Below are 15,246 nucleotides of genomic sequence, written 5' to 3'. Positions count from 1 at the left end.
CTTCTATTTTCAAATCCTAGCAACACCACCTCTTCATCTTCAATTTTTTCTACCTGACTATAATCCCTCAAGTTAACCCACCCCTTGTCACCTGACTGAGAGTCTTGTACAATGTACAAATTAGCCCATGATTTGCTTGATCTTTTTCCTGCAAGACCTAATTCTATTAACTCACTTTCCCCTTCATCTTACATTGTTTCCGCAACCACTTCTATTTCTATAGCCTCTTCTCTGTCTGCATTCCTTCTCCAGCCCACTATTATCTCCTCTCTTCCTGCCTATCTACATTCGCTTCATTTGGGCCATCGGATCTACCTTTCACACATGTGATTTATGTATTCTATCAGATATCTTTTCTGTTTTCTGGTGATAGTCTTTGAATCCTGGTAACATGTATTCTAGCTACTTCTCTTAAAGAATCCCATGTTTAACTACTACTGTTTTCCCTGATACTCCACTACCTCAGCAGGTCCCCTCCATTCATTTTCATTTTCCCTCTTATAGAATACCTCATCTCCCACCACTGCTTCTTCAAATTTATGTTCTCTTGATGTTTTAGTTTAATGCAATTCTTATTTTATTACATGATTCATTTTTTATAAACAGTTCTCTGGCCTTGTGTTTGCATTCACTGTGTCCCTTACCATCCCTTTCTCTCTGCTTGCATGACTTGAACTCTCTTCTCCCATTAGATTAGGCAGGGAAGGGTTTTTTCCAAATACTAATTGGTTAGAAGAGAAACCTCCATCATTCATTAAGCAGTTCCTAGTACTCACTACCCATTTCAATGCTATGGACCAATCTACTTCCTCATCCTCCATCATCTTTCTTACACTTCTCTTGATCATGCCTATGGTCTTTTCACATAATTTGTTGCTCCATGGAGATTCCGATGCTGTGACTAATACTTTAATATTCCATCTTTCTGCCATCCTCCTTACTTTTTCATTTTGAAATTCTCCCTCATTGTCTGACAATATTTTGGAAGGCACTCCAAATATAGCAAACCAACCATCAAAAAGTGTCTTTATTATAGTTTCTGTTTCTTATCTTTTATCAAAAAAGCCTGACAATACCTCGCTGCCATATCCCCCATTACCAAGAATTTCCTCTCTTATCTCACCCACATCCATTGCTACAACTTCATTAAACGTTTTACTCCAAGAAAATCTTACTACAGGTTTAACTGGATTTCTTTTGTATCTTACATATCTCACAATTTCCAATCAGGTCTGTTAGTAACTTTTTTATTTCCTCCTTTTCATTGTCTTATTAACCCATCACTCCTTTTTACTTCCTCTATTAGCTTCCATATTTTATCTCCACTTCCGCGACCAAACTGTAAATGTAATTTCTTCATTGTGCTCTTAATTTCCCTCAGAATCTTTCCCTTTCAACCCTCCAGTAATAATGCTTCTTCTACCTTCTTCCTATTTATAGGTACTCTTAAATGACCCTGATTGTCTTCTCTTAACTTTACCTTCATTCCCCCTAATACTTCTACATATTATGACACAATTTTCTTTCAAATTTATGGTCATATCCATTTTGCTACTGCTCATGGTTTGCATACCTATTAGCCATGGTATATCGCCCTGGAGAATTTGTCTTCAAATAAAACTACTTTTTTTTTTTTTTAATATCACTGGTATTTCCATTACTCCTTTTGACTTATAAGATGTCTCACCAAAATTAAACACTTTATTAGACTCTCCTAGTATCCTTCATTCTCATCAACTCTTCCGGACTCGAATCCATGACAATGCGTGCTAGTCACGATTCCCTGCAAACTGTCAATTTACACCGTGTCTAAAATTGCATCAACCACTTCCCACGACTCTATTTTATTAACTTCTGCATATATGTACTTTTTCTTCTGGCCCAGTTTCTGTTTTGCTGCTAATGATCTTCTTGTTTTGTTTCAGTTTTCTTCAAATTATGAACATTCTGAGAACAATCCCTAGCCCAATGCCATTCCGAGCTGCATATTGCACATAATGTTACTCTCCCAGAACTTGCATTGCCTTCTGACCCTCACCATTCATGTTCCTCTATTCCCTAATCCCTCATATAGTCTTTTTATTGTTTGCAACACTGTTTCGTATGCTAACTTTCCTTGACCACAAGCTGCTAGTACCATTTGTTTTAAATTTTCCGTGAGATTTGCTTGCTCCAGTACATGATTAACCCTTGACTTCCCCTTCAAGCGTGCTTTTCCCCATTGCTCTGTCACACTTGGATGCTGCCTTTTCGTACCTAATAAAAAAGTCCCTCATCTTTTGCTCAGTTCTCTTCTTATTTGAAAATAGTTTTTTATTCTTCTGTAATTCTCCATTAGCGTGTCTTTTAGATAGGCTTCATCTAGTTTGTCTAGGATTATCTTTGGACCCTCTGTACCCTTGATTTTATTTATCTAATCCTTCCGCTAGTTCTTGGGCTTTCCCTTTTAAGCTCATTCTTACCTCTATCACCAGGTATTTTGTATCTTCTCCAAACAACAATACCCAACTTTCGATTTGACCTCTCCATCCTTTGTACTCTTCTTGTATCCTGCTAAATCTTGGATATTCCCTTCTGCATCTAGTCTCTTTTTTTTTTTTCACTGTCGGATCCAATCATCTTGATCAATCACGCTCTGCTACCAGTTTGAATATTTTTCTAGCCTAATCTTTCCTTTGTTCATACGCGAACAAACCTTTGGTCTTAACAATAAGATAATTGTCTAGTGCCTAGCTGGATTCGGTTAAATCCCAGATGAAAAGCATTCAGTATTTTTCTTAACTGCTTAGGTGAGAGTCGCAGTTGCCCTCTCTCGGCCTTTTACCTGGTTCTTTTCCTGTTTTCACTTGTGATTCTGTGTGGTGTGTGCTTGAGGTTTCCCGTGTTCTTGTTTCCTGGCTTCTTCAGCGACAGATCCGCACTCCACATGCAGTTCTAATGTTGGTACCATAACGAATCCCTGCCCGGAATGTTGTGCGTGGCCTAGAGAGCAGTGGAAGTTATTTTGTAGTAAGAGGGAGCATCGTAGAGTTTCTACCCTTCCTTTGTGGGTGGGATTTTCATCTCTCTCCTATGCTTCATCTCCTGCTGCAGTCACACCCCATAAAAATGTAGTGCCTTTGTCTCCTTCCTTTTCTTCAATCAATTCATCCTTGGAAGTATTGGGAGGCCCTCAGGCTGATTTATATAATGTCACCCCTCTTCCTTGGAAGTTACCTTACTCCCCGCGAGGGAGGAGGCTTTTTCATCATTTTATTTTGTTTTGGGTCAGAGGCGTCCAAAATGGCAGCATTCTGGGGTTGCTTGGGGATCCTTAGGCTACTGGGTTCACCACCCTGGGAGGGTTTGCTGACGCACTTCATGGATGCTCACTTCCCCCCTCAGACTACCCAAGCTCTCCTCCCTCCTCCTGGCCTCATCTTCATTGGTAGCTGGGGTCAGCCATGTTGTATTGCTCCACCAGTGACGCTTGCCACTTCTTCGAGTTAGAGAGAAGCCATGGCATCAGCGCCACTGGTGATGTCATGGTGTCAGCCATTTTGTATCACTCTGCCAGTGGCGCCTGCTTCCTCCTGCGGTCGAGGGGAAGCCGTGATGTCAGCACCGCTAGTAACGTCACTTCCATCAATGACGTCATTCCCAGTTTCCTCTGCTGCGATGCCTCGCTCATCTGTGTCGTCGTCATTTGCTCCCGTGACGTCATCGCTGCCATCCAGTACGCCCCATCTCCCATCCATGTCGTCAGCGCCCTCTCTTGCTGATCTATCTGAGGCTTTATGTCAGATGGTTCTTAAGAGATTGACTCTGTTTTGGAAGATAGGATTGCTGCCAAGTCAGCTGGGAGGACTGGGAACAAGCGTGTTGTGTCTCCCCCATCTCCGCCATGTCGGTATTAAGCGTTGGAAGGTTAAGGACCTAACCTTTTCTTCGTCTACAAGTGAGGAGTGGCCGCCCGTGTTCCTTAGAGTGCTAGTGTTTCATCCCCGGTGCAATCTGCAGTGGCTGCTTCATCCTCTGCATTGAGTCGCAAGTGTGTTGCAACCTAGTACATTCGTGCGCATGTTGCTGATTCTTCCGCTTCTTCAGCACCAAAGGCCTATTTGTTGTTGTAAGGATCTCAAGACACCTGTGAAGAGATCAAAGGTTGTGAATGCAGAAATAGTGCAGCAGGAGTGTTTTGTGTCACCCTCCCCTTGATGCTGCCCAGGGTTCGACTCCGAGGAATTCTCGTTCTTTGTCAAGTGTTCGAAACACTTCCCCTTCACACGTACGTGCATCTGCCCCGCATGTACACGTAAGCGAGTCATCTATTGGGAGTGTGCGTAGTAATGTTCCTAGTGTTGTGGTTGGTTCATCGCAGGAGGTTGGCACTTGGCTCCAGCCCAGACAGGTCAGCTGGCAGTTTGGCTGCTGGCTCTTCTGTTGGTTTACGCGAGGAAGGCACGTTGGATAAGCCTGCATCTTCTTCTCATCGTCGGTCTCCATTGCCAGAGCAGGAGGAGGGAGACACGCAAGAGTTTTTGTCTACCTTTACCGAAGTTGTCGACCTCCTTCTAGGGTTTAACAATTTGGAGAGTAGGACTCAGGCTCGGTTGTCTTTCACTCCTCCCTGCTTGGAAGTCTTGCGGGGGCTATGCAAGATCCCAAGTCGTCGTTTCAACTTCCCTTATTGGGGCTTGCCCAGTTGGTCTTGCAATAAGGTCAGATCAGGAAGGGTCTCTTCACTCAAGGGATTCTTCCAAGTTGCTTCCAAGTTGCTTCCCTTGCTTCCCCCTCCACTCACGAGGCATTGGAAGTATTATGTCTATGAACTCTGCCTACTTAATGTCTCTTCATCTCAACTAGGACGTCATTCATCTGAAGCCTGGGTGACTTTGGAGTAGGTGAGGTCGGTGGCACTGTCCTTATCTCCACAGGATGTGAAAGTTTTTAAGACATTCATAGATCTAATTGAATGCATTGACCCAAATTACAGGTGAACTAATTTTAAGAAATAGTTTTTTAAGATATTCATAGATTTAATTGAATACACTGGTGCAAAGTACAGGTCTGAATTTTTTAAGTTAAACTTCTTTCACTATCTTTCACTACTGATTTTTTTCTTTCTTTTTTGTCATAGGTGGTCACACACTTTCTGGTGCCTGTTTGGAAACCCATGCATTAGATGAGCTTATTCCTGATTGGAAGGAACGTGGTGCCCCATTAAATACGCCTGTGACAAAAGATAAGTTTGCGTTTTTAACAGAAAAAGGACGAATACCCATCCCAATTCTTCCAGGTAAGCTGTCAAGTGCTTATGTTAGTTTATAATACATATTTTTTGATGGAATGTAAATTATATGATTCCAGGTAACAATCCACCATCTCTGATATGTCAAAGTGATCGTTAAGCATAATGGTTTCTGGAATCCAAACTAAAACCACTACATACTACTAACTGCCATGAATAGAAACTTTTGCCACTGATTAACAATTCCATTAGGAAAACATTTTGATAAACAACTACACTTTTTCTTCCTAGGGATGCCTATGTATAATCATGGTAACTACGTAGTACGTTTAGGCCACTTTGTACGATGGTTGGGAGAACAAGCAGAAGAATTAGGAGTTGAAATATATTCTGGAACCCCTGCATCAGAGTTATTGTATAATGAAGATGGGTCTGTAGCAGGCATTGCCACAAGTGATGTAGGCATAGCCAAAGATGGGTCTCCAAAGGTGAGAATCATTGCTTGTACAGTATTTTTGTAATTGTCCACTAACTTTTGAAGCCTTATCAGTCCTTAACGGCGATTGGACGTATTAAATGTCAATATAAATTGTCTGTTGGGTGCCGATTGGACATATGGTACGTCGATATAAAAAAAGTTTTTTTGAAAATTCGCGGAAAAATAGTTATAGACCTACTAGGCGAAAACTTTTGAACCACGTGCCTTGGGGGATGCTGGGAGCTCGTGGATCTGAGCGTTGTTTTGTTTACAATCATTACGCAGGTGCGCAAGCGCGAATTTCTTTCTTATCACACTAAAAAGTATCAGCGACACATCTCAGAAATTATTTAGTCACTTTGACATGATTTTTGTACCATTTTATATTAGCTGTTACATGGAGTGTTATATATGAAAATATGTGCAATTTCATGTAGAATACAACTTAAAACAACTCATGGTTGTAGCTTTTATCAGTTTTGAAATATTTTCATATAAATAACGATAAGTGCCAAAATTTCAGCCTTCGGTCAACTTTGACTCTACCAAAATGGTTGAAAAACGCAATTGTAAGCTAAAACTCTTACATTGTAGTAATATTCAACTATTTACCTTCATTTTGCAACAAATTGGAAGTCTCTAGCACAATATTTTGATTTATAGTGAATTTTTGAAAAAAAACTTTTCCTTGCGTCATGCGGTAACTTTGCCGAAAATCTCAGAAATTCTTTCGTCAGTTTGTCGTAATGTTTGCACCGTTTTATATGAGCCATTACATAAAGTTTTATATATGAAAATGTCCACAATGAACTCTTAATCTTAAAAACTAAGCGTGCTGTGATTTTTTGAAAAATAAAAATTTCCGCTTCGGCGCTAACTCCCGAACGCCACCGGCATACGAGAGACACTTTGGTAAATAGCGGCTCGGCGTTTAACGGTTGATCAAGTTTAATATTTGAAAATTAGCAAATCATTTTTGTATCATAAAAATGTATTTAGTTATGAAAATAACATCAAAGTACACTAATTAGTGAATGTTCATAATTGAAAAACCTGTGAATAGGGCAAAATATTTCCCACAAATAATGGGTAGATATTGTCCAAAGAAAATTCGCCAATAGTTCAGTCTGCGAATCTTGAGAACATGAATAAGGGCGGTTGACAGTATTGACATAAGCAGAAGTTGTTGAAGTCATTCATGTGTACAACGACTTAGCTGAAGAGACTGTGGCTTCCAATTCAGATTTTCTTGTTGGGCCCAAGAAAGAAATAAAGGTAGTAATGGGGTTGCCATGTTTGATTCATGCTGACTGCATTCTTAAACAAGTCGACAGATGAAGGGTAGACAACAATGACCATCTTATCCACCAAGCTGTTTCTAAGTCGTCTGGCCCTTCTCATACCAATGTAGTTAAACCTAGACTTCAAACTATGCGCGCTTCTCCTAGAAGACCTCAATCATGATGGTTCCCGTAGGAGCCTCTAACCTTCACCTATTTGAGCTAAGAAAACTCCTCAGCAGTGTCCCTTTTAGCCTTATTCTTCAAGACCTAGGAGAGGAGACAGGAACAGGGCTAGAGGAGGAATGACAGAATGGGGACCCCTCCCCCCTCACTGCCAGTGGTGGGGGTTGCTTGTCAGGCCACTGGGTAGCTTCACAGCAGCTTGGAGTGGAGACCTGGGTAGCAGATCTTTTATGAGTGGGATATATACTCCCCTTTGAGTTTCCTCTTCCTCTCTCCAATTGTCCACTCCAACAAAGAACGTTAAGACTCACAGAAGTTTATCTGGCTCTCCGAGAAGAAGTAAAGAAAATTATGGGAAAAACAGCTGTGGAGGTTGTGAAGAATCAATCCCCAGGCTTCAGCAGCTGTCTTTCTGGTAACAAAGTTGTTGGGCGATTGGAGACCAGTTATAGACCTGTCTACCCTCAACCTTTTCATCATAAAGACTTGGTTCAAGATAGAAAGGCCTTGCACAGTTCATCAATCTTCTCAGAAGTTTCTTCACTTCAGTCTGGGAGAGAGAGTGTACCAATTCAAGGTTCTGTTCAATGGCCCTTCTGCTGCTCCACATGTGTTCACAAGAGTGTTAACCCTGGTTTCAACCTGGGCTCATTCGCACAGGATACGCATCTTGAGATACCTTGATGACCATCAGGCATAAAGGATATGCATTTTGAATTTTGAGGTACCTTGATGACTGGATGGTCCTGGCAAGGTCTCGAGTAAAGTTAATCCAAGACAGGGACAGTCTACTCCAATTTTGTCACAACTGAGGCATAGTGATAAATTTAGAGGGAGAAGGCAAGCCTTACGCCCAGCCAAAGTATTCTTTACCTGGGCATGCTCATAGGCACGACAGTGGCAAGAATCTTCCCATCAGATCCACACATCGACAAGTTCAGGACCATTATTCAGTCCTTCCTGTCCAGGCAAAAACAACCAGCACATCAGTGGCAGATCATTCTAGGTCACCTGTCTTTCCTGGAAAAGCTCGTTCCTTATGGACGTCTCCACCTTCAGTCCTTTTAATGGAGGCTGAAAGTTTTAGTACCCATCAAAGGATTCGCCCTTTTTCCAAGTTCCCCTCTCAAATGAAGTGAGACAGGTCTTAGCTTGGTGGCTGGACAGCAGGAACCTGACCATAGGAGCACCCCTTCACTCTCCCCCTCTGGAGATTTTTCTGTTCTCAGACACCCCGAGTGAGGGTTGGGGGGGACACTTGGAAGATCTTCTGATATCAGGTGTGTAGGATCACCACCCTGGAGCTAAAAGCAGCCACCCTAGCCCTATAGGAGTTCAGGAGAATGATTGGGCACTGTAGTTTTTCATGTTTCGAAATATAGTGGACCTCAGTATTCGCAGGGGTTGGGTACCACACCCCCTGCGAATAGCTAAAATCCGTAAATACTTCAAACCCCTCTAAAGATGCTTATAGCTGAGTATTTTAATAGTTGTATCACAAAAAGTACATGTAGTCAAATGTTTTATCACAAAAAGTGCATTCAGTCACAAATTTATATGAAAATACAGTAATTTGTGAATATTTCTCAATGAAAAATACCACGAATAGGCGAATTTTCCGTGAGTAATGGGTTTATATGGTCCATAGAAAAATCCGCAAATAGGCAAGTCCATGAATGGCGGGGATCGACTGTACCACGGCGGTGGCATATATCAACAAAAGGGGGCCAGTTTCCCATCAACTTTATGATTTGGTACAGTTATACTATGGGCAGTGACTCACTCAGTGGATCTCTCAGCCAGATACATTCCAAGGAAGAGGAACATAGTGGCAGATGAGCTTGAGTCATCAGGGTCAAGTGTTGTGGACCTAGTGGGTCACTTCTAGAAATAGCAGAAAGATGTTCTGTCTATAGGGAAGGCCTAGGCTTATGATAGACCTCTTTGTGACCAGATATAGCAGAAAACTAGAGGTGTTTTATTCAGACATTCCGATTCATCCCTGGCACAATCTCCTTTACCTACCACAAAGGTTTCACCAATTGGTAGGGGCCCTGTCTCTTCAAAGCTGGAGACTATCCAGTATCTTGTGAGTGAGAGGCTTTTCTCGCAGAGCAGCAACAGAAATGTTTGGCTATCTCAGAAAATTATCTACAGCCACCTACCAAGAGTTATTCAACATGTATGGAGAAACTACTTTCTGTATCTGCCATCAAGGGCTAAAGAGCTGCTTGGGATAGCAGCTCATAACTGGGATTTGACCCTGGTCCTTAGCAGGCTCACTCATGCTCTATATGAACCCTTACAGGGTTCATCACAGAAACTTAACCCTCAAAATTGTCATAATACTGGCCTTGGCATCATAAAAGAGAGTATGTGAACTCCATGGCCTATCTTTTAATGTTAAACATTTGAGTGGTTAGGGGTCTGAAGCCTTCAAATTTATCCTGGAATTCATAGCTTAGATTCAAAATCCCTCTGTTCACGATGACAGGTTCAAGTCATTCTCAACCCCCTCCCATGGAGATTTTTTTAATAACGATCCAGATGAATGACTTCTATGTCCTGTCAAGGTGCTGCATAGCTATCTAAAAAGGACTCGACATCTTGGGTCTGAGTGTTCAAGACTTGATGCTAGCACAGGCCAGAACAAGAAAGAAGTGTCCAAGAACACCATCTCTTTTTGGCTACGTGAGGTAATTAGAAAAGCTTACAGTACCTCTTCAGATACAGATGCTAATACAGAATATCCAAGAGCTCTTGATGTTGGGGGTTTTGGTTCTTCCATCGCTTTCAAAAAGAGAGTGTTGGTTCATTGGATATAGAAGGCTGGTACATCGGTTCATCAAACGATCTTCACCACTTCTTATCTTCAGAACATTGCCCATAGGTCCTTGGACATTTTTTCCTTGGCTTCAGTGGTTGCTGCTCAACAAGTTGTGTAGCTCATCAAGTGCTTCTAGTGGGAAAGTTAGTGTCTTACTTAAGATGTTCGTTATGGAGGAGAGAGTGAATGGGATGACTGGCTGCCTTCCTTTCTCTTTTCTCTTCCGGTGAGCGGTGGAGACTTAAACCACATTTGCTGGAACTGGCTATATACAGGTGAGTGAACATCCATTCTATTTGTCATATTTGATTGTTCCTACACAATACAAATTCTTAAATAAAAGACTGACAACAGAACAAGGTTGGTAACTAACACAAGTTTTGTTGTTTCCAACAATTGCAGGTTCTTTTTCCTTCTTCCAAGACACAATGTAGACAGGATTTCCTATTGTCTCTTTGCCCGGACATCTGCCTGTGGAGTAATCTTTTTCTTAACAGATCAGAGGCATATGACTCCTTCCTTTGCTCAAATAATTGACCAGGAAGTGAGCCCAGGTGAGCAGAACTACCAGTCAGTTCTAAAACCTTTCTATATCCTCCCACCTAAAGTAAGTCTCCCCTATGAAAAGACTAAGGTTTTGTTCTGTAATTTTTAATTAATTTTTATTTTTCATAACCAATAAACCTGAGGTGTTTACGTAAATGGCCCCCTCATACCACCCCTTGTATGGCTGCCTGGGTTGGAAGAAAGACATGCATTGCAGCAACTTGTAGGGGGAAGCAAGTCAGGCTCCACCTGCCTCTTTCCCCATTGGCTGTCCATTTGTCACTAAACCTTGCGCTATTTTTAAACTGGATCCTGCTAAGAGCTTTATGAAATTCTTCTGTGTAAAGACCTCAGGTTTGTTAGTTATGGAAAATATAAATTAATTAAAAATGTCATATTTATCTAGGCAAGCAGTCCTAATATTTTAATGTGATTCAGATCTCATTTTTTAAAGTACTTTTTTCTTTTAGGACTCCTTTGCTCGTGGAATGGAATTGCGTGCCAAATGTACAATCTTTGCTGAAGGATGCCATGGCCACCTAGCCAAGCAACTGTATAGCAAGTTTAATCTAAGAGAAAATTGTCAACCGCAGACTTATGCTATTGGTTTGAAAGAAGTTTGGGAAATTAGTCCAGACAAGCATGACCCAGGTTGTTGTATAGAGCATACAGTTGGATGGCCCTTGGATAAGTGAGTAAAATGGATGAAAATGGTCTTAATCTTTCTTGTATTCAGTTATTAGAGTAGGTTCTAACATTAGAATAATGAATGTTATGTGATGCACTTGAAATAATGTATTAAAAAAGTTCTTTCATTAGTATTCGGTTTCATTTTTGGTGTAACAAGTTTATTTAAGCATGAAGTAGTGTATTCACAAAAATTTTTCAGCAATAAATGAATTACTCTTCAAAACGTTCTTGCGTTAATTATTTATGAATTGATTTCAGAAATACATATGGGGGTTCCTTTCTGTATCATCTTAATGAAGAAACACCTCGTGTAGCAATAGGTCTTGTTGTGGCCTTGGATTACTCAAACCCTTACTTGAGTCCTTTTAGGGAATTCCAAAGGTTTAAACATCATCCATCAATTGAACCCATTTTGAGAGGTGGTACCAGGTAAGTTGCAGAGGTTACTAGTACAGTGACTAATAAAAATTTTTATTGGTACGAACTGGAAAGAATTATTGTTGCAGTTCTCTGCATGGATTTTAAATTCAGGTTGTGAAAAAAAAAAAAAAATTCTAGGAAAATTTTAATTTTGAATTTGAGAAATATATCAAATTCCTGAAAATTTTCCAACAATTTGTGCTATCTTTATTATTGTGACTACATCAAATATGCATACCTGTTTCTTAAGTGATTTGTTAGTTATAGTAACAAACCTATTAACTTTAGTAATGGCAGGTGCTGTAGAATGATGATTGACAAAAAGAAATTAAAACAGCTTAAACCGACTGCTGGACTGTGGAGATATTTTTTCCAAAGTAAACACCACATTGAAGTAATGTCTCATCTGTGAATGGGCCACTCTCATCTGACCCATAGATATTTAATGAATAAATCATGTGCTGCAATTCTTGAATGCAGAGAATGCATAGCAGTGCTTACAGTTAAAAATATTTTTGATTGTTGTCCACCAGTCAACCAAAAATACATTAAGTAATTGGAACAAATCCATGAAGGAAACTGTCAGTCTTCAACATTATTAGATTTTCAGTAAATTTTGAAATATTAAATCAGATCTAATTGTGTACATATATCCCTTAAGAATAAACACTTCAGGTCATCCCTGTTAGAGTTAAGTTTTTAACTCAATTGTCTTGTTAATCCATTATAATAGTGTTGGTAGGAGGATAATGTTAAAAAAACAATTTCTAAGGTAAATTTTATCTTTCATCTTCATAAACAATTTTTAAGATTAATTTAATCTTTCAGAATATCATATGGTGCACGAGCATTGAATGAAGGTGGTTACCAGTGTATCCCAAAGCTAACTTTTCCAGGTGGTTGTCTTGTTGGATGTTCCCCTGGTTTTATGAATGTTCCAAAAATTAAAGGCACCCACAATGCTATGAAGAGTGCAATGTTAGCAGCAGAGAGTATATTTGATGCCATTATTGATGAAAACAATGCAGAAGCTGTTGGTAAGTAATCATTATAAGTTGTAGAAGCTGTTTACCCATCATTCATCATATATGCTTTTACCTCAGGCTTGATTTAGTAAGGTTTTCCAAACTTTTCTGTTTGCAAAGTGAACCTGATTATTCCTAATTTTTTTTTTTTTTATCCCTCCTTGACCTAACTTTTTTTTTTTTCATATGCTAACAAACCTTCGGTCTTAACAATAGGATAATTTATAGCGCCCAGCTGGATCTGGTTAAAAAACAGATGAAAGCAAGGAATCTTTTGATATCTGGCAACGCATGCATAGATCGGGTGAAGAGTGGTCAAGGGCCACTCACCTACGGCACCACGTCAGTCTTTTCTTTAACCGCCTGGGCGAGAGTCGTGGTTAACCTCTCTTGGCCTTTACCAGGTTCATTGCCCGTTTTGATTGTGTTTAGTGTGTGTGTGTGTGTGGAGGGAGACACGAAAGAGTTTTTTGTCTTCCTTTTTCGGAAGTTGTTGATCTCATTCATGGGTTCAACAATTTGGAAAGTAGGACTCAGGCTTGGTCGTCTTACACTCCTTCTTGCCTGGAAGCCTTGGTGGGAGCTACACAGGATCCCAAATCATCTCTTCAGCTTCCTTTGTCGGGGCACGTCCAGTCGGTCTTGCATAAGGTTAATGCCTCTGTTTCGGACCGGGACGGTTTGCTTCGCTCTAGGGGCTCTGCCAAACTATGCTACAAAGTCTGCATTTTTGATGTCGCGCCATCTTAACCCAGACATCATTCGCCTGAAGCCGGGATTGACTTTGGAGCAGGTGAGGTCGGTGGTTCCGTCCTTGTCTCCGTAAGATGCCGCAGCATTGGAATCTATGGTAGCCTCCATGTTGCACATGGTTTCTTGGCTGGACTTCTGGTCTGTGGTCATTGCCAAGATAGCTTCTGACAGGTCCCCGGAAGGGTTGGCGAGTGCATCCTTGCTTGCCAGTCTGTTGCAGTCCGGAGGCAAGGCGTTTTCATATATGGCTCACCTCAGTGTTAATTTATGGGCTAACCTGATTAGAAGAGATCAGGCTTTGTCTAGGATGAAGAGATCAGTTGACACAGAGTCCTTGCTGGCATTGAGGAACGGAGATCTGTTGGAGTCCCAGTTTTTGTTTCCTCAGACAGAGCTCGAGGATGCGATAGACCGATGCCGGGCTGACACCAAAGACAGACTGGTGCTAAGTGGCAGAGTTATGGGGCGGAGAAGTGGGTGGTAGATGTCCTTCAGGTGGGGTACCTACTGCCATTCGACTTCTCCTCTGTTGGACAATCCCCAGCTCAGGAAGGCATATCTTCCAGATTCTCTGAAGTTCTTGGCTCTTTGGGAGGAAGTGCAGAAGATGCTGGACAAGGATGCGATAGAGGAAGTGGTACGTCCGTCTCCGGGGTTTTACAGTCACATCTTGGTGCCCAAGGCGTCATGAGGATGGAGACCTGTGATTTGACTTATCCACCTTGAATCACTTCATCAGGAAGACACGGTTCAAGATGAAGACCCTGTGTTCAGTGTTGGCAGCCGTGAGGAAGGCGACTTCATGCTGTCAATAGACTTAAGGGACACATACTTCCAAATCCCTGTTCATCCGACGTCCAGGAAGTTCCTTGGCTTCTCTCTTTGGGACAAGGTCTTCGAGTTCAAAGTCTTATACTTTGGGCTGACAACAGCCCCTTAAGTGTTCACAAGGGTCTTCTCTTTCGTGTCAAGTTGGGCCCATGGTCAGGGGATCCATTTGCTGAGGTACCTCGACGATCAGTTGGTCTTAGCAGTTTCCAGGGAAAAGCTGTTGCAGGACAGGGATCGTCTACTTTGGTTCTGTCTGGAACTGGGCATCGTAGTCAACCAGGAAAACTCGAACCTCATACCCAGTCAAAGGATTCTCTACCTGGGCATGGTATTCGATATGACAGTGGCAAAAGTTTTCCCCTTGGATCAGAGATAGGAGAAGTTGTGGGTGGTGATGCGCGACTTCCTGTCAGAACCACATCAGTCAGCTCAGCAGTGGCAGGTTCTTCTGGGAGTGTTGTCTTCCCTGGAGAAGCTGGTCCCTCATGGGTATCTTCATCTTCAGTCTCTGCAATGGAGACTAGGAAAATTCTGGTCTCCGGCGGGGGACTCACCCCTGTTAAAGGTTCCTCTGTCTCTGGAATTGAGAGAAGACCTTCGTTGTAGGTTGGACAACCAGAATCTTTCGAAGGGTGTCCCTCTGTGTTCTCTTCCACTGGACTTCCTTCTGTTCTCAGACGCCTCCCTCGCAAGTTGGGGGGCTCATTTAGGCGGCCTCATCGCTTCATGCGTTTGGAGTTTGGAGGACAAGCAGCAACATATCAACGTCTTGGAGTTGAAGGTAGCCGTCCTGGGTCTGAAGGAGTTTTGGGAGAAGGAAGAAGGTCATTCTGTCGTTCTCATGTCAGACAACACCATGGTGGTAGCCTATGTGAACAAACAGGGAGGCCTGGTTTCTCATCAGCTTCACACCTTGACCGTCGAGGTTCACCAGTGGGCGGTCAGCAATTCGGTAAAGCTCTCAGCCAGGTACAGTAGAG

The 15,246-nt window shown here is 41.8% G+C and overlaps 1 protein-coding gene across 1 annotated transcript in view; it reads left to right on the top strand.

Annotated features, from left to right (window-relative positions):
* LOC135195642 (electron transfer flavoprotein-ubiquinone oxidoreductase, mitochondrial-like) overlaps positions 1-12,719 on the top strand; it is a 38,093-nt gene extending 25,374 nt beyond the window's left edge. The window contains exons 4-8 of the mRNA XM_064222006.1: positions 5,120-5,278; positions 5,522-5,718; positions 11,018-11,238; positions 11,496-11,666; positions 12,486-12,719. Of these exons, the coding sequence (XP_064078076.1) occupies positions 5,120-5,278; positions 5,522-5,718; positions 11,018-11,238; positions 11,496-11,666; positions 12,486-12,702 (965 nt within the window). The 3' untranslated portion in view covers positions 12,703-12,719. The remainder of the gene's footprint in view (positions 1-5,119; positions 5,279-5,521; positions 5,719-11,017; positions 11,239-11,495; positions 11,667-12,485) is intronic.
* Positions 12,720-15,246: the final 2,527 nt, after the last annotated feature.

This window comes from Macrobrachium nipponense, chromosome 16, assembly GCF_015104395.2.
Source record: "Macrobrachium nipponense isolate FS-2020 chromosome 16, ASM1510439v2, whole genome shotgun sequence".
Classification (NCBI taxonomy): Eukaryota; Metazoa; Arthropoda; class Malacostraca; order Decapoda; family Palaemonidae; genus Macrobrachium; species Macrobrachium nipponense.
The sequence above is the reverse complement of the archived record's forward strand: the minus strand, read 5'-3'. Positions and strand labels throughout refer to the sequence as shown.